The sequence below is a fragment of the Polypterus senegalus genome, chromosome 12 (assembly GCF_016835505.1).
Source record: "Polypterus senegalus isolate Bchr_013 chromosome 12, ASM1683550v1, whole genome shotgun sequence".
Taxonomy (NCBI): domain Eukaryota; kingdom Metazoa; phylum Chordata; class Cladistia; order Polypteriformes; family Polypteridae; genus Polypterus; species Polypterus senegalus.
In genome coordinates this window covers 163,807,975-163,830,906 of record NC_053165.1, presented here as the reverse complement: position 1 = coordinate 163,830,906, position 22,932 = coordinate 163,807,975, and the positions used below count along the sequence as shown (strand labels likewise).

General features: G+C 42.8%; 2 protein-coding genes across 2 annotated transcripts in view; both read left to right on the top strand.

Annotated features, from left to right (window-relative positions):
• LOC120540123 (B-cell receptor CD22-like) overlaps window positions 1-22,932 on the top strand; it is a 51,633-nt gene that overhangs the window by 3,824 nt on the left and 24,877 nt on the right. The gene's annotated exons all lie outside the window — the stretch shown is intronic.
• Window positions 1,012-21,828, top strand: LOC120540122 (sialoadhesin-like). The gene is made up of 8 exons (XM_039770616.1): window positions 1,012-1,071; window positions 4,433-4,493; window positions 6,087-6,455; window positions 8,044-8,274; window positions 8,834-9,091; window positions 13,413-13,512; window positions 16,754-16,808; window positions 21,658-21,828. Exons 2-8 carry the CDS (start codon window positions 4,448-4,450, stop codon window positions 21,751-21,753), a joined length of 1,155 nt encoding a protein of 384 aa, XP_039626550.1. The 5' UTR covers window positions 1,012-1,071; window positions 4,433-4,447; the 3' UTR covers window positions 21,754-21,828.

The window sequence follows — 22,932 nt, the reverse complement described above, 5'->3', positions numbered from 1 at the left end:
CCCACCAGTGGCATCAGACAACAAGCAAAGAACATCACTGGAAGGGACGTAGTGGACACAAGAGGGCGCACTCTTACTGGGACCGCTCATTCATTGATTTATTCATCTATTCGTATTGCAATCCCACCATCTTTTTCAATTTCTTCTGGTGCTAATCACACAAACACACATCCACATTTGGGCAAAGTCTTTGAAATGGAAATGGAAAAGTAAAAGTGCAGGAGAAAACCAACAAAGATATGAGGAGACTGAAGAGCCCAAAGAGCTGAGGCCACAGCCTGCACCTAACGGCCCTTCATGAACAGAACTGCTGGTTTACAACCAATTGAAAAGTGTCACCTCTTACTGTTTTTGGTGTCATTGAGCGGAAGTCATGAGAAGTACATCTAAAATTGTCACTTCCCCGCCTCACAGACGCCTTCTTTAAAGAACGTCAGTCACTTGGAGAGCCTTCAGACTTGGACTGCTGTCTGAAAAGATCTGCACACGTCTGGCGTACGGAATCGTAAAACGTGGAGCAGAAGGTAATGTGGATTTTTAAATCTCATTTCTTACAGATGAATGTAATGAACTTCAAATTTTAAATGTTAACTCATGCTGAAAAAATGAAAAGAATTAAAATGTTAACCTGTGAAGGACTGGTGCCCCCCGTCCAGCTTTGCACTCGAAGCTTGCTGGGCTCCAGCGTCCAGGTGACCCTGCTCTGGATAAGCAGGATTGTATGATGGACAGACAGATGGAAAAATATTAAGTTAAAAAATCTTTAATAATCTGAAATGGGGGACAAATTTGACATCTTCATTGAATTTAGAAACATTAAGAGGAGTCATAACTTATAAGGAAGACAAATCTGTGAGTTATGGTGGCACACTGGTTACCGCTGTGACCTCCCAGGTGTTCTCCTCCTGTTTGTCCCTGTGGACAGAGAACCTCATCCTTCATAGCTGTCGAGTTTTAACATGGCTGCTCTTCTAAACTCATCTGAGGTTCCTCGTTTTCTGTTTTTATCTCAGGGGTCACCACACAACATGCTCCTCTGGCTGTTTTTGGCTGCTGTTCCCCATGTAGCTGGTAAGATCAGAAGACCTCCACTTGATTTTAAAATGCAGTTTATTCTTATTGCTGAATGTAATGGCAGACTGTCTGTGGTTTCTGCTCTTCTTGTAGTTGTACACTCGTCACTTTCTATTTTTATAACTGTTTTATTTCTGTACTTTTCTCCTTTTTCTGAGCCCACCTCAGCTATTTGATTGACATTAGGATGCCTCCCAGTTGGTGCCCACTTGTCCAGTGGCCTTATTGAACTGTCCACATGTCTTTGGCCACCAGGACTGTTTTGTCTCCTTCTGTCTTTCTGGGAGTTTTGAAGTTCACAAATGAAGTTGAGTTTTTTGTGCTCCGCTCAACTCCTCAGACAGTTTGCACGTCTCTCTGACAGTCGTTTGTCTCCATCAGTGAGCTCTTTAAAATGTTCTGAAAGTTTATCAAGGGTTCAGACTCAGTAAAGTGCAAAAGGAGTTTCTTACACCAAGCAACCATTTCAGAAATTAAAAAGGGAAAGTGTATGCAGGAGGCAAGCTGTGTGTGACACTGAGCTCAGTGGTCAGCCATATTTGTGTTACAAGAGAGATGAGACCAACTCATTTATAGAGCTGAAGTTCTTCAAGGTTATCAGCTCCTCAGCTCAGGCGTTTGTACCTGAAGAATCTAAGAGATGGGATCCTAAGGGTTACTCTTGGTGGCAGTTGATGTCTTCCTGGGCTTATCAGACTGTGATCTCCAGCACACGATGTGTTGCTCCTTGTAAGTAAAGGCTGATTGGCTGCCCCAGTCGAAAGTTTCCATGCATATGAAGCTCCACTCAACTATCTGAACATCTACAAAGTCCAACTGGAGACTGTGACAATCAATTGCAAACAAGTTGTGTAAGATGACCTTGTCACACTCAGCTGTGTTCTCAAGTAGCGGGTGAGCACAACAAATCTTCTGTTCCAAACACCAACTATGAAGCAATTCAAGTAGATTTGGTGAGTTTTGATCAAAAACAAAATGCATTTAATTAATATTTTAAAATAACACCCTCAGGAACAAACTGACCAGTTTTTACCGAAGCACTCAATGGATTGAACTCGGCAAAATTATTTTACGATCTCTAATGACATGATCATCTCATTTAATGTGGGCACCAGCAGTTTGTGTGTCATTTTGTTTGCAGTTCTACCACATTGCTGTGCATGATGAGCGGGAGTTTGTGCCATGTGACATCACCATTGCAGCGCTATAAACGTCAACGTGCACTTTCTGATTCAACCAAAACTTGTAGTGTTCTATTTATTTACTTATTTGATTGTGGTTTGGTGTTCCTGGCCATTGTCAATCTGACTATGGTGGATTCCCGGTAATGAACTTTGGGCCTTTTACTCTTCTATGTTTCATCTCCTGGGCCCGTTTTGTGTCTTTTGAACTATCGTCAGAATGTTAATAGGACCTGCTACCCCAGAAGGTCGTCTGTTGTGTGCCACCATTGAACACCTCATCCTGTCAGATAGGCTGGGCGACTTGTTAGTGACAGAAGTAATTCAGAAGTGCAGTCTCCTCTTGACAGTCCTACGTTTATGTAGATTATGTAGACTTACTTCTGTTTCTTCAAACTTTGGTTCTTCCACCCATTTTATTAATAAACGTCTGATAAACCTCATGTGCTGACATCATGTGCTTTTGGTTTTTTTACTTGATGAAGTGGGTTGTGAAAGATGGACTGGACACAAACAGACACGACACCAGATGTCCACAACATGAACGGTTTATTTAATGTTTCTGCACACACAGTACACAAACCAGCACAATAAACTCAGTCCTTATCTTTTCTTTCTGTCTTTTCTTCACTGCCTCCACTCCACTCCTCTCCTTCAAGCTCCATCCTCTTCCACCTGACTCCAGCTCCCTGAATGGAGTGAGGCGGCCCCTTTAATGATTCCCCAAATGTGCTCCAGGTGCTTCCTGATGATCTCCCTGCAAAACTTCCTGGTGTGGCGGAAGTGCTGCGGTCCAAGGCTCCATAGTCCTTCAGACGCCCCCTAGCAGTGGCCACGGATCCCCACAGGGTTGAGCCTTCCAGTTCCGTGGCTCCCACACAATCCAGGATGGCTGCCCTCTTATGTCCTGGAGAAGGAATTGCCCCTCTCCTGGTCATCTGCTTTTCCAGGCCTCCTGGTGGGGCAAAGTCCCCGGCCATCCATTACAGGGTTAAGAAAATGGATACATAAATAAATACAATGAACTCTTTTAGGGCGATTTTTGACTTTTGTCGACAGCAGGGGTTGAGGGCAGATGTCAGGGGCAGAGTGCGATAATCAGCTGTAAACGCTGACAAAGCATTATAGGTAGACCGTCTTTGCTAGGAGGACTGTTAGACTTGACGTGACTTGATGTGACTTGACGTTGAATCCCTGCGTGTGCGTGAGTAGCGTAGAGTAAACGACGTCTGGGTTGGCATCGACGCGGAGCGAGAGAGTGAAGCGAGTGTGCAAAGCAAAATACTCTGTACGTTATTTATTTCTTTTTTGTTTTTTGCATATTATTGTTACATCTGACTCTGTGGTGGGCTGGCGTCCTGCCCGGGGTTTGTTTCCTGCCTTGCGCCCTGTGTTGGCGCCAGCAGACCCCCGTGACCCGGTAGTTAGGATATAACAGGTTGGATAATGGATGGATGGACTCTGACTTATCAAACTCCGATTTTGACGCAAGCGATCTGGAAAATGAAAATTAAAACAAGTAGCTGATTTTTTTTTCCCAGAAAGTGCCTGTCAGCTTATGAGTGATAAGACAAACAGGTACGTAATATGCATGTCATAAGTACGTGTGAATTTACTGTACTAACAGTAGAGGCTCGTGGAACATAAAACACAGTGACATTTGTTATAAATAAATTTCTTATGTTGATTTATGTGTGGAAGTGTTGCTTTGTGTGCTTTTTAGAAAAGTGAGTTTATTGAAAAAATATTCAGCCCTGGGAGAAAAGAAAAGAAAAAAAAAAATAATAATGAGCCCTAAAAGAGTTAAAAGCACAAATAAAGATCAAGTGCTTAGTCAGAACTGACGTGCAGGCTGTGACATTCGTTTTATTAAACTGAGCACATCCACCCACAGTACTGTCTGAATTCAGTCCAGGATGGCGCTCCGCTCTTGTGCAGGTCACCTGACTGACATCTGCCAGGCAATGGACTCTAACTAACGTGTGTCTGAGGGTCCAAGAGAACCGCTGGGAGATCTGATGGGCCTGGACTTGAACTCGGCCCCAGGAACTGTAACACTAACTTCTGTGGCGACCAAAACGTGAAAGGAGAACCTCACCATTGACGTCTTTTGGGCTGTGGCACAGGAGGAGAGTCAATCAGCTCTAAGCTCACTTCATGTTCCTTTTTTATTTCAGGCCTCTTGAGACAACATGCTGCTCTTGATGTTTCTGGCCGCCGCTGCTCCCTCTGTGGTCGGTAAGATAAGCAGAACTCCTGTCTCTTTGCTTTGGTCAGTGCGATGGCAGAGTGTCTGTGGTTTCTGCAGGCCAAGTGAAACTTCTTCTCATTGCCATCGATTTATTTTTGTAAACAAATGTTTGAGGCATGAAAACGGTGACAAAACTATTAGGGGAATTGTAAAAGACTGAAAGGGACGACACACAGCCAGCGCCCTGACCCACCCGCCCTTACAGTCCTGCATCAAGTCAAGCGCCAAAGGGTACCTGCAGGGAAATGATCAAAAAGCGGGTCAAATCCACGTGAAACCACCATAAGGGCGTAATGACAAAGGACGGCTGTGTTCTCCATTGTCACAGAGCGTTTGGGAGGTTTGGCTGATGTTACGAGTCACGTCTGGCTTTTACTCCCACTGTACCTGAGGGCTGCGGTCAGATGGCGGCTCTTAAAACAGCAGGCCGGTTTGGGTTGTGAATTTCATTAACATTTACAGTATTTTCTGGTCTCAGTTAATGTCTGCTTTGCACCAGCTAGCTGTTTAAATTTCTAATGTGGTGTTCTGGTATCAAAGCATGAAGCTGCTGCTCTTTACACGTTCTTCAGTACCCACTGCACCACAGTTGACATTTTTATTGACCAAAATCTAACGCTAGAAAAATCCCTGACACTAAGTCAATGTTTCTTTTTCTAACGACAATAACTTTCACAGGTTTAGTTTGATTTTAATGGAATATATAAACCTAAGATGCTGACAACAGAATCTTCTTATTTTGGGCGCTCCCGTTAGGGGTGTAAAAGAAGCACAACAAACAAGTCGAAAGAGTTGGGGAGTCCGTCGCCGTATATTATAATACCTGGTTTGTTACAGACGTTTGGTCAAGCATGAAAACACACTGCAGACAGTTTCAGATTACAATGGCGGACATTAAATTCTGTGGGGACGGGAATGGAACGGGAATGCTGGCAAAGGAACCACTGAGGTAGATGGGATGTGGTGACGTCATCATAGGGGGACCAGAGGCAAGGAAGGAAGGAACCCAGAAGTGACTTGTTCTGCTGGCTAAGCTATTCGGGTGGATTCATGGCTGCGTTTTTCATCTTTCGTGTTGAAATAAAGAAAGAAAGTTTAGCACACCACCGTCGTCCACCGCCGTGCGATTTCGCGCTGCTCTTTAGGTCTTTAAGCTGCTCCCTAAGCGCTCGTGTGTGACAGAGGTCACCACAGCGCATCATCTGTTTCCATATCTTCCTGACTTCTTTTCAGTTAAATATTTCAGAATTCTGTTGGCTTCCTGGTCTGCTGGACACACAAGAGGCCTGAGTGACTGAGCTGCTGAAGATCTTCAATGACCACCATGTTGTTTCACTGCTATTCACACACACACACGCACACACTGTTACACTTATTAAGTTTTTTTTTCTTTTTCTTCAAAATATATGTCTTAATAAATTAAATCACATTCATCTCATCCATTACACTGTGTGAGCGAGAATAACATGAGGCTCATTTTAAAGTGAATTAAAACAGCTGTGTTTGTGCTGGAGTCTTATCAATGGAAGATAAATGAAAAATCACAGGCCTTACATTGTATTCTCTTTTGTGTTTTACAGATTTGAGTGAGTGGGGAGCCACTTATACACCACAGCAGATCTGCGTGTTTGAAGGATCAACTGTGAGGATTAACTGTGCGTACAGACATCCTTCATATGTTTCTGTTCAAAGAGAAATGTGGTTTTATGGTCCTTGGGACTACCAGAAAACGGTCGAAGGAGAAACCACAGTGTATCACACAGATGAGCAGGAAGTGTCCATCAGTCACATGAACCGAGTTCAGTTCTTGGGGAACAAAACCAAAATCTGCTCCATAAATATCAGGAACGTGAGCAGAGAGGACAGCGGCTACTACAAGTTTAGATTTGAGGGGTCGAGTTTTAATCAATACTGGACCGAAGTGCCGGGAGTCAGCTTGACCATCACAGGTGATCAAAGACATGCTTCTTTGTGTTTTGTTTTTTAACTTTTATTACATTTATTTAAAGCTAGTAACATTCCATACAATCAAATCAAACTTAACAAAACTAAATTCAATTCAACCCTCACCCACAAGAAAGAGAGGAAGGCCAACAAGAGTCTTTCTCCCTGATATAAATGCTTAATCTAAGATGTCCTTGATGAGATCCTGCCAGGTTGTAAAACATTTTGAGCAGACCCTCTGAGTGAGAAGTTGATTTTTTTTTCCAGTTTCAAATAGTTTATAACGTTAGTTACCCACTGACTTAAAAGAGCTGAGTTAGGATTCTTCTAGTTGAGCGAGATAAGTCTACGTGCCAATAGTGAAGTGAAGGCAGTTACAGTTTGTTTGTCCTTCTCCACCTTAAGCCCCTCTGTGAGCCCACCAGACACAGCTGTTAGTGGATTAGGAGGGATTGGCACACCAAGGCTGTCTGACTGGCATTTCAAGGTTTTGGTCCAGAATGATGTTAATGTGGTGCTCACCCAGAACATGTGGCCCAGTGAGGCTGGAGCTCGATTGCAATGTTTGCAAGTTAGATTTTATCCTGGAAACATTTTGGACAATTTTAAATGAGAGAGATGTGCTTGACAGATGATTTTAAGTTGAATAATCAAATGCTTTGTGCATATGGAGCTCGAGTGAATTCTGTGCATGGCTGCCTTATTTGAGCTTTTCTTAGGGTGACGCCATAGTTAACAGCACCAGACATCAGAGTTCACTTTCCATGTGGAGTTTTCATGTTTTCATTTTCTCCTTTCATTTAACTTGTTTATTTAATTCCTAAAGTCTTCATATTAGATGAATTGCTGACTGCCTTGACATAGCCTGGCGCCCACCCCTGTCTTGAATTCTCACATTAAACCCAACACTACTGGGTAATCATCCTTCTTGGTTGATTTATTAATTTATTCATTTTTCCTCAGGCGGTTTCCCTTTAGTGTTGTAAGTATATTAATATTCCTAAACTGTATATCCATCCATCCATCCATTTTCTAACCCGCTGAATCCGAATACAGGGTCACGGGGGTCTGCTGGAGCCAATCCCAGCCAACACAGGGCACAAGGCAGGAACCAATCCCGGGCAGGGTGCCAACCCACCGTAGGGCACACACAAACACACCCACGGGCCAATTTAGAATCGCCAATCCACCTAACCTGCATGTCTTTGGATTGTGGGAGGACTGTATATCCAGTGCAGTTCATTTAATGATAACTTGTCATAGAATCTCGAAATGTAAAAGCCTCCCACAGGGCTGCCATCATCTTAGTGATTTATGGATTTCTCTCAAACCCACCCCATTAATAGTAGGATTCTGTCTACTGTGATGTCCTGAGGGTCAGTTCTGCTGGTTTGCTCACCTCAATGGTGCCACACAATGAATAACTTAACACTAAGTGGAAATTCTGTTTGGTTTTGGTTTTTCTCCATGGACCCTGAACAGGATCATCACTAGTGAGAGTTAAGACTTGACTGATTCAAACAAAGTGTTCACTAATACAATCACACCTAAGCAGACCATTAAAGGTTATTTTTTTATCTTGACTTTCTGAAGGTCTAAAGGTTGAAACAACGGCAAAGAAGGTAACAGAAAACGACTCAGTAACCCTGAGGTGCACAACCAACTGCAGTGTTTATGACAGCATCTCCTGGTTCAGAAATGGACGACGTTTAAATCCCAAATTAAGGGACTATCGCATCAGCAGAGTCTCCTATGAGGACCACGCGGGTTTCTCTTGTCAGATTGGCAATGTCTCATCCCCAGAGCTTCTACTAAACGTCGAGTGTGAGTTGTGTTTTCGATATTTCTAAGAGTGTTTGATGTGATGAGTAAAACTTGAATCGCTGACTCTGAGGGATGTAAGTCAGTGAATACAATAACATAAAAAAATGGAAAATCGTGAAGCTCTTTCCTTCATAATCCCATGTGCATGTAAGCCAAGATGTTTGATGAAGTTTGATTTTCTCCAAATACATTTTATCACAGATACATACTGTATGTTTAATAATTTAGAAGTTCCCTTTGATTTTACAAACCATTATAGCGCACATGTGAGGCTCCCTTGTTGTTGGTTGTGGTGGCCGCTTGTCCTTCCATTTTCTATGATTGCTGTACCATTCTTGGAGGCTTTGATTCATTCTGGCAGCTGGTGGCACACAACAGTAGTGAAGCTCAACTGAGACAGCCATCAAACTCACACATCGCCCTCTCCCTGGCATGACACTGTGCCATCCTCTTTGTAAACCTCTGAGAGGACAAGCAATAAAACACAAATCATGAAGAACATTGAAATGACATCTGTGTTTCCCACTAACCTGTCCGTGTGTGTCCTTCTTTATTGTAGATGCTCCCAAGAATGCATTTATCACAGTTAAGCACTCTACTCATATAGAAGAAGGGGAATCAGTGACGTTACATTGTAAAGCTTTGGCAAACCCACATGGCACCTACACCTGGGTCAAGGAGAACACCAGCCATGTAGGAACAGGGGAGCAACTCCACATCAGTGAGTTTAACAAAAGTCACCAGGGTTCTTATTACTGTGAAGCCACAAACAACTATGGGATGACAAAGTCTGCTGCAGTCCAACTGACAATAAATGGTGAGTATTGTGGGTTAGAGAATCAGAAATGTCATCATCACTGAGAGTATTGTGACCTCCTCTATCACCGTTTGGTTTCCTTCTGCCTCCTCTCTTTCTAAGAGTCGGTTACAGCAGGTGATTTGTTCAGTTGAGAAAATCCTTGGCTGTTGTCTCCCAATATTAAAAGATCTGTTTATTGCCACCACGAAAAAGGGAGCAGGAAAGATTGCAGTGGACCTCATCCACCGCAGCAGCCATCTGCTCATTGAACTGCCTTTACAAAGGAGGTACCAGCCTATCGCGACCCAAACTTCACGCCCTCTCCACAGCTTTTTTTCCTCAAAGTATTCAGATTCTAAATAAATTTATATATGGTTACTCCTAACTGTTTTTTACTACATATAACTGGTAACTGGGCTGTTTGTCTATTGTAAATACTTCATACTTGCTCAACTTTTAAACCTAACCAAAGTCAATTCAAGGAATGTTTCACATGCTAGAAATGATGTGATTCTGATTCTGACTGTTAGTCAACAGGGTGCTGGAGGAAATTGTGATACTGTTGGCCAAAAAAGGATAAGAATAGGGGGAGATGAGTCCAGAGGAAAGAGAAGAGGAGGAAGATAAAGAGAGGGGACCTGAGGGTAGGAACTTTGAATGTTGGCAGTATGACTGGTAAGGGGAGAGGGTTAGCAGATATGATGGAGAGAAGGAAGGTTGATATATTGTGTGTGAAGAGACTAAATGGAAGGGGAGTAAGGCCAGGTGGATCAGAGGTGGATTCAAATTGTTCTATCATGGTGTGGATCGGAAGAGAAATGGAGTAGGAGTTATTCTGAAGGAACAGCACGTCAAGAGTGTTCTGGAGGTGAAAAGAGTGTCAGGCAGAGTGAAGATCATGAAGCTGGAAACTGGAGGTGTGATGATGAAAGTTGTTAGTGCATATGCCCCACAAGTTGGGTGTTCGATGGTTGAGAAAGATGATTTTTGGAGTGAGTTAGATGAAGTGATGGCCAGTGTACCCAAGGGACAGAAAGTGGTAATTGGAGCGGATTTCAATGGATATGTTAGTGAAGGAAACAGAAGAGATGAGGAGGTGATGGGTAGGTATGGTGTCAAGGAGAGGAATGAAGTAGGTCAGAGGATAGTGGATTTTGCCAAAAGGATGGACATGGCTGTGGTGAATACGTATTTTAAGAAGAGGGAGGAACATAAGGTTTTGTACAAGAGCGGAGGAAGACGCACACAGGTAGATGATATCCTATGCAGAAGAGTCAATCTGAAGGAGACTGAAGACTGCAAAGTGGTGGCAGGGGAAAGTGTAGTTAGGCAACATAGGACGGTGGTCTGTAGGATGACGTTTAAGATCAAGAAAAAGAAGAGAGTGAGGGCAGAGCAAAGGATCAAATAGTGGAAGTTGAACAAGGAAAACTGCGAGGTTGGGGTTAGGGAAGCGGTGAGACAGGCACTGGGTGGCAGTAAAGACAGCTGGGAAACTACAGCAGATGTAATAAGGGTGACAGCAAGAAGGGTGCTTGGCATGACATCTGGACAGAGGAAGGAGGAAAAGGAAACTTGGTGGTGGAATGAGAAAATACAGGAGAGTATACAGAGGAAGAGGATGGCAAAGAAGAAGTGGGATAATCAGAGAGATGCAGAAAGTAGACAAGAGTACAAGGAGATAAGGCGTAAGGTGAAGAGAGAGGTGGCGAAGGGTAAAGAAAAGGCGTATGATGAGTTGTATGAGAGGTTGGACACTAAGGAAGGAGAAAAGGACTGGTGGGCTAAACAGAGAGGGACCGAGCTGAGAAAGATGAGCAGCAGGTTATGGTGATAAAGGATGAAGATGGAAATGTACTCACAAGCGAGGAGAGTGTGTTGAGAAGATGGAAAGAGTACTTTGAGAGGCTAATGAATGAAGAGAACGAGAGTGAGAAGAGGTTGGATGATGTGGAGATAGTGAATCAGGAAGTGCAATGGATTAGCAAGGAGTAAGTAAGGACAGCGATGAAGAGGATGAAGATTGGAAAAGCCGTAGTTCCAGATGACATACCTTTGGAAGCATGGAGGTGTTTAGGAGAGATGGCAGTGGAGTTTTTAACCAGATTGTTTAATGGAATCTTGGAAAGTGAGATGATACCTGAAGAGTGGAGAAGAAGTGTACTGGTGGGCCGATATTTAAGAATAAAGGGATGTGCAGGACTGCAGTAACTACAGGGGGATAAAATTGATGAGACACAGCATGAAGTTATGGGAAAGAGTAATGGAAGCTCAGTTAAGAAGTGAGGTGATGATTAGTGAGCAGCAGAATGGTTTCATGCCAAGAAAGGGCACCACAGATGTGACATTTGCTTTGAGGATATTGATGGAGAAGTAGAGAGAAGGCCAGAAGGAGTTGAATTGTGTCTTTGTAGACCTGGAGAAAGAAAATGACAGGGTGAGGAGAGAGGAGCTGTGGTATTGTATGAGGGTCGGGAGTGGCAGAGAAGTACGTAAGAGTTGTACAGGATATGAACGAGGGGAGTGTGACAGTGATGAGGTCTACGGTAGGAGTGATGGAGGTGGGATTATATCAGGGATTGACTCTGAACCGTTTCTTATTTGCAATGGTGATAGACAGATTGACAGATGAGATTAGGCAGGAGTCCCCGTGGACTGTGATGTTTACTGATGACATTGTGATCTGTAGCGATAGTAGGGAGCAGGTTGAGGAGACCCTAGAGAGGTAGGGATATGAGAGGAGAGGAGAGGAATGAAGGTCATTAGGACCACCAAGACAGGATAAATGTATGTGAATGAGGGGAAGGTCTTTAATTAAAATAAATAACTTAAATACTTAGGATCAACAGTATAAAGTAATTTGGATTATGGAAGAGAAGTGAAGAAGAGAGTGCAGGCAGGGTGGAGTGGGTGGAGAAGAGTGTCAGGAGTGATTGGTGACAGACGGGTATCAGCAAGAGTGAAAGGGAAGGTCTACAGGAGGGTAGTGAGACCAACTATGTTATATGGGCTGGAGACGGTGGCACAGGAGACAGAGCTGGAGGTAGCAGGTCACACTTACACACTTTACAGATCCAAACCAAACTAACATACTGTACACATAATAAAGTATCTATCTATCTATCTATCTATCTATCTATCTATCTATCTATCTATCTATCTATCTATCTATCTATCTATCTATCTATCTATCTATCTATCTATCTATCTATCTATCTATCTATAGAGAGCCCTCTGTAAATGTTGGGACAAAGACCCTCGCAACTAGAGGCTCCAAAGGTGGTCTTTAGGCAAAAGCAAGCCTGGGCATCTTATGGCTAAGAAATGGAAAACAATGGTGACGCCAATTATCCCAAGCATTATGGTGCACTGAAATGGGGGTACCATGTAGAAAAAGTGTGTGACCACAATGTTTACAAATTCAAAGTCTGCAATGTGCCCCTTAATCACGTCTGAATTGTTTGATTTGTAATTTTAAACTTTGGAACAAATCAAGGAAAAATGGGTCATTGTCTCAAACATGATGGAGGACACTGTGTATCTTTTGTGCTGTTAGAGGGAAACTGGAGAAGGAGCTTGGGAGATAAGGAAAGATGTGCAGACTCCAGAAAAATGGTAACCAGGCGAGTGTTTGTACCTGCAGGTAGAAAGGTGTAGCACTAAGAAATATACTGGTTTGCACATTATATGGCGTTATCCATATGACTAAGTCTCTTAGCCTTCAACCATAAACGGTCAGAGCCTTGGGGTCGTACTTACTGTTTATAATCACGACTCTTGAGACTGACACATAAAAAAAAGAATTTTACTGCACTCTGTATACATGGCAGTTAAAACCCCAATAATCCTTTACTCTTATGTCCTGACCCACGTGGTGCCCATCTCAGCAGCACCAAATGCGAGGCAGGAACAAACCCTGAATTAAACTACAGTCCGTCACAGAACAGATTCAAGCCTACAGCCACACTATCACTTGTATGAAGCCAGTTTAGAAAAGCCAAATCACTTCACACAGAGTCACACACTTCTTTGTTCTGTGCAAACAAAACTGGAAAAGTTGTCAAGAAAGATGCAAACAGTCCGAATGAATGGATGGATGACTAAATGCTTAAACTGTAATGGCTCTCTAAAGGACCTAAATTAATTTTTAATGGTACATATCGACAGAACGGTAAGTTCAAGTCAATCCATAGAAGATTATTTGACACTCTGTATCATTATAGGTAATAATATTGTTTTGTGTGCTAAATATTTTAAACATGAATTATAAAGTATGCATCAAAACATAGAACTGTGCTAAAGCCGTTGCATCACTCGATTTGTCTTTTTTGTTTTCCAGAAAGTATGAATGGTTCAGAGAACAAGAATTACCCTCTGTATTCTTTATTGGGTGTTGTCATCCTAGCAGGACTGGCATTGGCAATTTTTGTATTTCTAAGGTAAAGGGGTCTCTGTTATTATTTTTAAGTATTTTATTCATTCTTGTTAATTGGCAATCATAAACTGCTTAATCCAACACAGAGTTCTAGGAGGCCAGAGTCTACAATGGCAGCATTGGGTAAAAGGCATACATAAATACATACATAAGAACATGTGACATTTAACAAACGAGACGAGACCATTCACCCCATCAAGTTTATTTGTACAGCTAACAGCTAAGCTGTCCTAACATCCCTTTATAAAGTTTGTCGAGGTTTCTGCTTCAACTCCATGTCTCAGTAGTTTGTTCGAGACTTTCACAACTCTTTGTGTAAAGAACAGCTTCCTGGCTTCAGCTTCAGCTTCAGTTTAAATGGCACGTCCTCTTGATTTCCACTGATGTCATTAAGTACGAGATTCACCCCTAAACCAAAGGAATGTTGCTGGATTACCTTTATGAATGTCTTGTGGGATTTTAAAGACCTGGATTAGGTCCCCATGCTGTCTCTTCTGCTCGAGACTAAGCAGGTTTAATTCTGAGTCTGTCACAGTAAGACATGTCTTCAAGTCCTGGGCTCAGCCTCAGGCGCTGACATCCGAGGTTCGATCACCGCAAGGGGAAGCAAAGGTGCGAACACCTGATGAGTCCCAATTAGGGTGAAACACGTGTCGTGTAGTCTTTGTATTATTTGACAGGTCCTATATTGCTTGTTTAAATATATATTGTTGACCACCAGGGGGCATAGAGCTCCCCAAACCTCTGACAGTCTTGCCACACAGCGTGCCTTTATTTTAAGTGGGGCAGTGCTTTTCTTTTGCTCCCTACTACACAGCACAGCACAAGCACCAAATGCTCAAATAAACACAAGTCCTTTCTTCTTCCTTGTCTCTTCCTCTCTTTCTTTGTCTCCACTCCTCCTCCAGAAAGATTTGTCTACCTCCTCTCTGGCTCTTCACCTGAAGTGAGGAGGCTTCTTTTATAGCGCACCTGGAAGTGCTCCAGGTGTTCCCTGACCTTCTTCCGGCAGTACTTCCAGGTGTGGTGGAAACACAGCTTCAAAGTGCTCCATTGTCTCTGCAGCAACCCTTTGTAGTGCCTACAGAACCCAAAAGGGCTGCTCTAAACTCAAAATCCCAGCATGCCCTGCTGGAATCCATAGTATGGCAGCAACCCAACCCTCCAGCATCCCAGGAGGAGATAAGGTCTCAAACCATGCTCTCTCTCCCTCGGCCCTTCCACCCGTCTGCCATCCCAGCCATCCATCACAATATATGTATATACATACGGAAGCAAAGATCTGTGATATGGTTTGCATATACCGTATATGCTCCAATAGAGGCCCCCGGAGTTTATTTGCAAAACTAGCCTTGGCTCCTGACGCTTAATAGAGACCGGCCATTATTAACAAAAACCTTCAGAAAGCAAAATTTTTTAGCGCATGTCGGCAAAGGTAGGTACAGAGAAATATCGACTAATATTACAAACAGCTACTTTATTTTAATTTCACATGCTGCATAAGACTGTTAAAGATAAATGGCAATGTCTTTCTGTACCTTTCGCTGCTATTCGTCATCCGAATCCACAATGACGGCTTCGTTGTTGTCCAGTTCACTATCATCTTCCTTTTGTTTCAGGTTTGTCACAACGCTTTGAATTCTTGCCGCTGACAATTTCTATCTTCCTTCAAAACATGGCTGATTTTCTTTGAGGCAATGAATTAATGAATCCTCACTGCCATCAGTAGAATTGGTGATGCCACAATTTTTTAAAGATTCCCGAATCATTTCATTTGAGATTTCATTTCATGCAGACATGTTCCATATCACCATCAGACGTTGTGAAGGTGCGCACAAATTTCTGCCTCGTGGTCAACCCGGCACGAAAATTAAGCAGTTTTAGAAACCGGTATATCCGTATTTCTTATATATGCAATGTGCTGAGTTGTACATGTATTACACATGTCTATAAAGATACAGACGCTTACAATGTACGCTAGTAGGCAAATATCAAAGACTCGGCTACTGTTAGAGAACGGCTACTATTTGGCCGCGTCCCCTCTGAAGCCCGGCGTTATTGGAGTACATACGATATATATATATATATATATATATATAAACTGTGCTGGAACGAAGTACTGCAAGCTCCACAGATAGATATTAGGGCACTAACCCAGTTGTCCCCATTTAATTCAGTCCAAAAATCAAAGCAATAAGGGGCCACTATTTGTGCCAGCACTATGCTGAAAAGAAAACCAGATTAGGAATTCCATCAGGATGAGTTCGTTATCGCTCTGCTCCTGGTGGAAGGAGCTCTGTCCTACGGTGCAGTCTGTTTCAAACTGAATGCCTCCTTCTGGCAGCTGTGAGCTTTAAAGGCAGGGGACAAGAAAGGGCGGAGTCAGTTCCCCTTCAGTGGGTGTCTTCTGTGTACTGTGGTGGGAATTTAGGAGGAGAAGGTCAGCATGAGCGCCCCCTCCTGCCCCAGGGTGGTATTACCTGCCTCAGATGAGCCTGGTAGGTGATCCACAGACACACATGCATTCCAGTACATACTGCATATTTATATGTATGTATATATATTTACTATTCAATAAAACACTAAGGTATGTGGGTCCAGTCCCTAAGGAATGTGTTCAGTTGGTTTTGGTGACACAACAAAAGAGGAGGTGTGAAACGCACAAAGAGAAGTAAAGGTGCACATTGAGAGAGTCGCCTTCAAAGACAGAAAGTATAAAATCATGCAGGAGATGAGAAAGTTGTCTTGAAAATAACGACAGAGCCTGAGATGCAGGCTTTAGGGGAATGTGCCAGTGAAGAGACGTTCACACAGAGAAATACAGGTAAAGGGTCTGAAGGTACAAGTAGGGAAAATCTTTTAAATGATTCTATTACCTGTCTTCAACATATACATACAGTAAAATCTGAGACCTTGTGCTGTTGGTAGAGACATCTGAACAAAAAGATTTCATTTTGTGTGTTAGTGGAGCACACAAACAGAGAGCCGTAGTTAAAGATACAACAGGCTTCTTGGTGCACCCAGTGAGGTTTACTGGAAGCCAATACTTTATACAGACCTTTTTATGATTAAAGAATGGGATAGTAAACTGACCAGCTGGGGGTCACTCTTGTCATTCTTTGGCAAGCATAAAACTGCCATCATGGTGGTGTGCCCATTAATGCCCGAGCACCCAGGCTACACTCATTATCACAATATTCAATTTGCTTTATAAAGCCTTCACTGTATTTCTGTTTGATTGACAGAAAAAGGACCAAGAAGACAAAGCAGCAAAATGGAGAAGTCCAAGGAAGAAATGAGGTTTCATTTTTTTTTTTATCTTTCACTTTAATTTGCTGAGTAGAGAACATGAAAATTCGATGTGGAAAACGCCGAGACCAGGATTTGAACCCAGTTTACTTGGTTCTGTCAAACAGCAGATCTAAATGTCCAACACATGCTAACAAGTGAATGTCAGTCTTGGATGTGAGTGACATCGAGTGTGTGTGTCAGGGTGTCCCCTGGTGGACTGCAGTGTTGAGTCCTTGCTCTGTGACCTGAGATTGGTGACAACCCTGAAAAGGAGAATTCAAACGCATGTAGAGGAGTGTTAACATTCAGGCTTAGATACGTGATTTCATAGTTAGAGCGTAGTTACACCAAAGAGTCACTTACATGCAGTTTTGCTTATTAAATATTTTTAACAGAGAGCCAAACTCAAAAATAAATTAACAATAGAATGGAGTTCTCTGTGTTAGTAGACTACCTTTAATATTCCCTTCTTAACGGCACTTTACAATGTCGTGTAGTTTAAAAGAGAATCCAAATCAGCTTGCGGTGGCTCAATAGCATTCATTCACAGCTAAATACGCTTACAGTGATGTCAAAATGGCACGGACTGATATGCTACTGTAGGTTGTTGGTTCTTAAGGTTCTCTGACTAATTGGAGTTCACATTTCTTAAACATAATATAACCATAAATAAAAACACACATTTCTGAAGGACATACCTGATGAAGAGTTCAAATTTGTGTTGAAGGTCAGGTAAGGCAGGTCAGGTCAGGTTGGGGAGTAGGCACTAGTACAGCATGTCACCACACCCACCACACTACGAACAGCACAGGATCCTGGTTGGCAACCCCAGGCAGACACATAATCCAGTCTCACCCTCTGGAAATTGTCATCTATCTGCTGCAGCCAGGTGTTCCATGAGCGTCTCCTTGGCCTGGTCCAACCACTCGGGTCCTCAACAATCCTCGGGTAATCACGGCAGATGGCCGCAGGGCCATAACTGACACTCCCTCTAATGCAGGTAATGTGCCTTATTCAGGACTCCATGACCAACTGACACAATGTCAAGCCAGTGGTTCCCATGGATTCTCTAAAGAGACACAGTTGAACTATTTAAACTCTACTCCCTGCATCCTCACAATTCCACTGACCTCCCTCTCATTCACACACATGTATTCCGTCATGTTCCCACTAACCTTCATTCCTCTCCTGTCAAATCTCCACCTCTCCCGGCTCTCCTAAACCTGCTCCCTACTATCTCTACAGATCACAGTAGTTCACAGGAACTCCTGTCTAATCTCATCTGTCAACCTGTCCATCACCATTGTAATAAAGAAAGGGCTCAGAGTCATGTGGTAATATGCCCTACTGGCATTACCAGTAAGTAAATAAAATTAATTAAGCGTCCTCTGCTGGGTAAAGAGGGAGGCTTTTGTATGAGGAAAAAAAGGTATAAAGAAAGGAAACTTGCCTCTTTTTTTCAATTATATAGTGCAGTCAGACGTCTTCGCTGACGATATTAGCGTCTTTTCGGGAGTGTCACAGCGGGTCTCATGTAGACTGGAGAGACAGCCTTGCCATTGACCGGCCGGGATGGCATTGTCGGTACTCCACTCCTGCACGCGTTTCCCGCGACCTCATTAACTCTAAAGGAGTAAAAGAAAGTGCAAAGCGTTGTAGTATTAGTTTACCGCGGTCTAGTAAAGGGATCCCGTATTCGTAGTTGTCTGAGCTGTAGCTCAGGGAAAGGAGAAAAAAAATGGAGAAAGTGCTTACTTTAACATTAATGGCAGAAGGGCAGTTGGCGTCTCCGAAGTCGGCACAGCTATACGGGCGCGCGCGCCGGCTGCTCGACTTTTTATAGTAATTATGTGGGATAGTAGACGCCGCTTTTCGCAAACGCGTTCAAGTCATAAACTCACGACATTTCCATTTGTCTGAGTGGTTAAGTTCTAACCTTGGGATGATTTAAAGATGCCGGGTGAGACATTTTGACCTCAGACATGACCTAGTAGATTCTGTTTGGATTGTTGATGGCCTTGAATGTCCCTCATTAATACCAGAGACGATTTTCTTAACCTGAATTCTCCATTTGAAAGCGGGTGCCGCACTTTCTCACTCTCACCGAACTCATACACAGTCTGTATGTTTTTTTTGTGAGTTTCTTCAGCACTGGTACAGGCACTTTAGTTTACCTCACACATCTGCACTTTACTGTCGTTACCATCGCATTTCTACAAATACAGAAATGGTGAACAGTCAGGCTGACTGAAGAGAAGCAGAATGGAAAGGGAAACCAAAGTGACATTCAACCAACACAATGGCATTGCTAGCCCTGTGTGCTGATCACTTTCTGAGTGCTGGTGTATGGAATCACTTTACACAGAAAATGGGATTTTAATATGATATCAAACACACAATTGACTGCAAAGAAAGAAAGAAAGAAAGAAAATGCTTACTTTGTCAGCGCCTTGAGCATGAAGAAGTCACTTTATATATAAATAAAATGTATTATTAGCAAAGACAACCGTGTAATAAATAAAGCTAATTAGATTATGAGCAATACATGAATGGCTCATTGATGATTGCACAGACTGCTTTATTTGTACACCACTGACTAATAAAAGTCCATCCATTCCTTATCCAACCCGCTACATCCTAACTACAGGGTCACGAGGGTCTGCTGGAGCCAAACCCAGCCAACACAGGGCGCAAGGCAGGAATCAAAACCCTGGCAGGGCACCAGCCCACCACAGGGCACACACACCCACACACCTGGGACAATTTAGAATCGCCAATGCGCCTAACCTGCATGTCTTTGGACTGTGGGAGGAAGCCCACGCAGACAGAGGGAGAACATGCCAACTCCACGCAGGGAGGACCCGGGAAGTGAACCCAGATCTCTTAACTGCAAGGCAGCAGCACCACCCACTGCACCACCGTGCCACCCTTAATAAAAGTAATTTTTGTAAAAATGTTTAATCAAGAAAGATTCTCATTTTCACCAGAGTACATCTGTAATAAATCAAACTCGCCTTCATTTTAAATCTTCTCCTGTCCTGACTAATAAATGGCCAGTTTGTTTGCCCCATTAAATACCTCTTAATCTTGCTAACATGTTTTGTGTTCTGTGAACTAGAAACCCCACAACTAAATAAAGATACACTAAAACAAAAATCCAAAACATTAAAGCTACAATTAAGAACAGAAAGAAAAGTCTTTTCCTTAGAACAAAAAAAGAAGATAATGGAATCTGACAACTGAAAGGATGCTCATCACAATGCTGGGCTCAATTAAAAATAAAATGAATTCCCAGCAACTGTCTCTTTCCATTTCCTTCTAGTCTGTCACTGTTATCCATCCGTCCGTTATCCAACCCGCTATATCCTAACTACAGGTTCATGGGGGTCTGCTGGAGCCAATCCCAGCCAACACAGGCTGCAAGGCAGGAAACAAACCCCAGCCAACACAGGGCACAAGGCAGGAAACAAACCCCGGGCAGGGTGCCAGCCCACCGCAGTGTCACTGTTATTGCTTTCCATATTCCATCTTTTGTTTGCCATTTTAGGTTTACTGACAAATTTGGAATACAGAAGGACGCGTCTCAATGTCATCCTTAAATAAAACTCCAGCACTAGAGGGAGCTCTGAAATAACTTGGTTTAACTAACTGGTCCTTCGTTCACAGCTTTGAATCCTCAGATTCCTTGTCCACAGTTATGTAGCCACTAGGTGATGAAATTGTGACATGTGAGCATTTAACAGGCCTTGTTGATCTGACAATTAGTTCATTGGCAGACGACAAGCAGCTGGTATCTGTAAAGCCCAGTGTGGTGTCAAAGAGCTTTCCCCAGGGTCTGTCAGCTGCTACCAGAACCTAAATAGATGGTCCAAAGTAAGAAAATCACTGCAAATCAAGAACAGCACCAGCCAAATCCAGGCTTCCAGATGATGAAGCAAGGGACAAGCTAATGGCGTTCAGGACAGGAACCTAAGATTATAAAGACCCTTTCAGAAAAACTGAAGTTTCAGACTTTATGTGTCTGTCTGTTCCCACTACATGATTAAACTGAAGATGCTGCAGCAGAATTCACCGCCGTGCCACTCTGCTGACAACTGTTTCCTCGTGTGCCTGAACCTCTCTTGACCGGTGCTCCCTCTGTTCCTATAAAACCTGCTTCTCAGACGCTATCATTTTGAGCCGCCTTAATAATAATAATAGTAATAATAATAATTCATTACATTTATGTAGCGCTTTTCTCAGTACTCAAAGCGCTATCCACACAGGGAGGAACCGGGGAGCAAACCCACAATCTTCCACAGTCTCCTTACTGCAAAGCAGCTTGCTCACCTTTAAGAATTCCCAACTTTTCTACGGCTTTACTCCTCCTCGTGTGTCTCACACTCGCACTTCCTCTTTTGATCCCATCACCGAAAGAAAACCGACCAATCATATCACAGCCAGCCTGACTAATCAGAATGCTCAGAGGGGCCGAACCCCCACACGGACCTTAACGATTTATCATATAGCAGATTATATTATGTTTCCATCCACTCATTTTTTTAAAGAATAAACTAAATGCAGTTCATTGTTTTAAGGTGGTGGTCAGTACATCTGCCATCCTGAACTGGATTAGAAGTTTTGAAAGCTGGTTGACTTGTTGATGTTCTTACCCTAACCCTTTATAACGCTCCCTGTTGCCCTGCATGTTACTCAATAAACAGATGGGAGAAAATCGTTATTAAATGGAAACAAGTAGCAGTGATCAGTACTGCACAAGACAGGCTTCCTGTTTAGAATATTAATAAGTCTGTATAGGAAATGACATCTACTTGACATGTTTAACTTTTACACATATTTTGCTCTTTTATTATCTCAGATCAAAGGTGTGGACAGTTCTGAAGATCGCACTTATGCATCTCTGGATCGGTCAGGGGTTTCATCAGAATATGACACAATCATGCAAAAGAAATGAAGAAAACTTATGTTGTGTATATATTTGGTGTAATGAAGTTATAAATCCAATAAATGTCAGTAAAATAAACCATGATATCCCTTTCTCAGACTCACTTAATTCAATTGAGAGGTTACGGGAGCCAATCCCAGCATGACCTGGCACCAGGAAGAAGCCAAACCTGGGAGGGGCGCTGCTCCATCATTGGACCCACTTATGAATTCAAAAGGCACCATCTTAAGCTGCCAGCATGACTCTAGGATAGGAAATAAAAATCCAAGTACTGAGAGGAAAAGAAAAACAGTAAGAGGAGAACATGCAAACTCTACAGAGAAAACACAAAGACATGGGTTTCAAATCTAAGATGGTGGATCCATGAATGTACTGTGTCATTTTATGTCTCATCATTTGCTCTTTTTAATGGACAGTCTCTGTGCTCAGTGGCAGACAGCAATGGTAGAGTTAAGCTAACCAGTCTGCATACTACTGAGCTGGTGGCAAGTGAGTTCATATGGAGTAAACAGGATAATGAAATAACACGAAAAGATTAAGGAAATTATTAGGGGAGAGAAAATCGAGTGTGAAAGCTAAGAGGTGAAGGCCACCATGGTGCCCATAAAGCTACGTACTTGTCCACATCAGTAAGATAAGCTGTGCTCTGAATGATGGAGATCCACATGCTGCCTTGTAAGTGGTTAAGGTGTCTTTTTAAATATTATAATATCAAGTGGGTCTCTTGTGTTTCATGATCACAATTCCACAAAGCCACTAAACATAACACTTTGTAGAGGGAAACAAAGGGCAAATCAAGAACAGTGAAGTGAATGAAGAAGGGGTCAATTTATAAAGGGCGCAGGTAATCAGTGGTGAATATTAAGAGTAAGACGAGCGTTCATGTCTTCCACAGAATGTGCCATGTGGCTCTGGGCTGAGCATATAGTGTGACCAGATGTCATTGATCCAGTGTGTCCGTAAACATTGGTGGGCACAGCAGGAGACATTCATTCTTCCTGCAGATACCTGGGGAAATACAGACATTGGTGAACCTTCTTGTCTATAGGCTGTGAGCAGTGGCTACTTTAAGGTCTCACTAGTGATGCACAGAACCACAAAGTTCAATTTTGGGTACTGTTTCACAGAAATGGGCGGTTATCATTGTCTGAACTGGAAAGCAAGGGATATTTCTCAATAAGCATTATT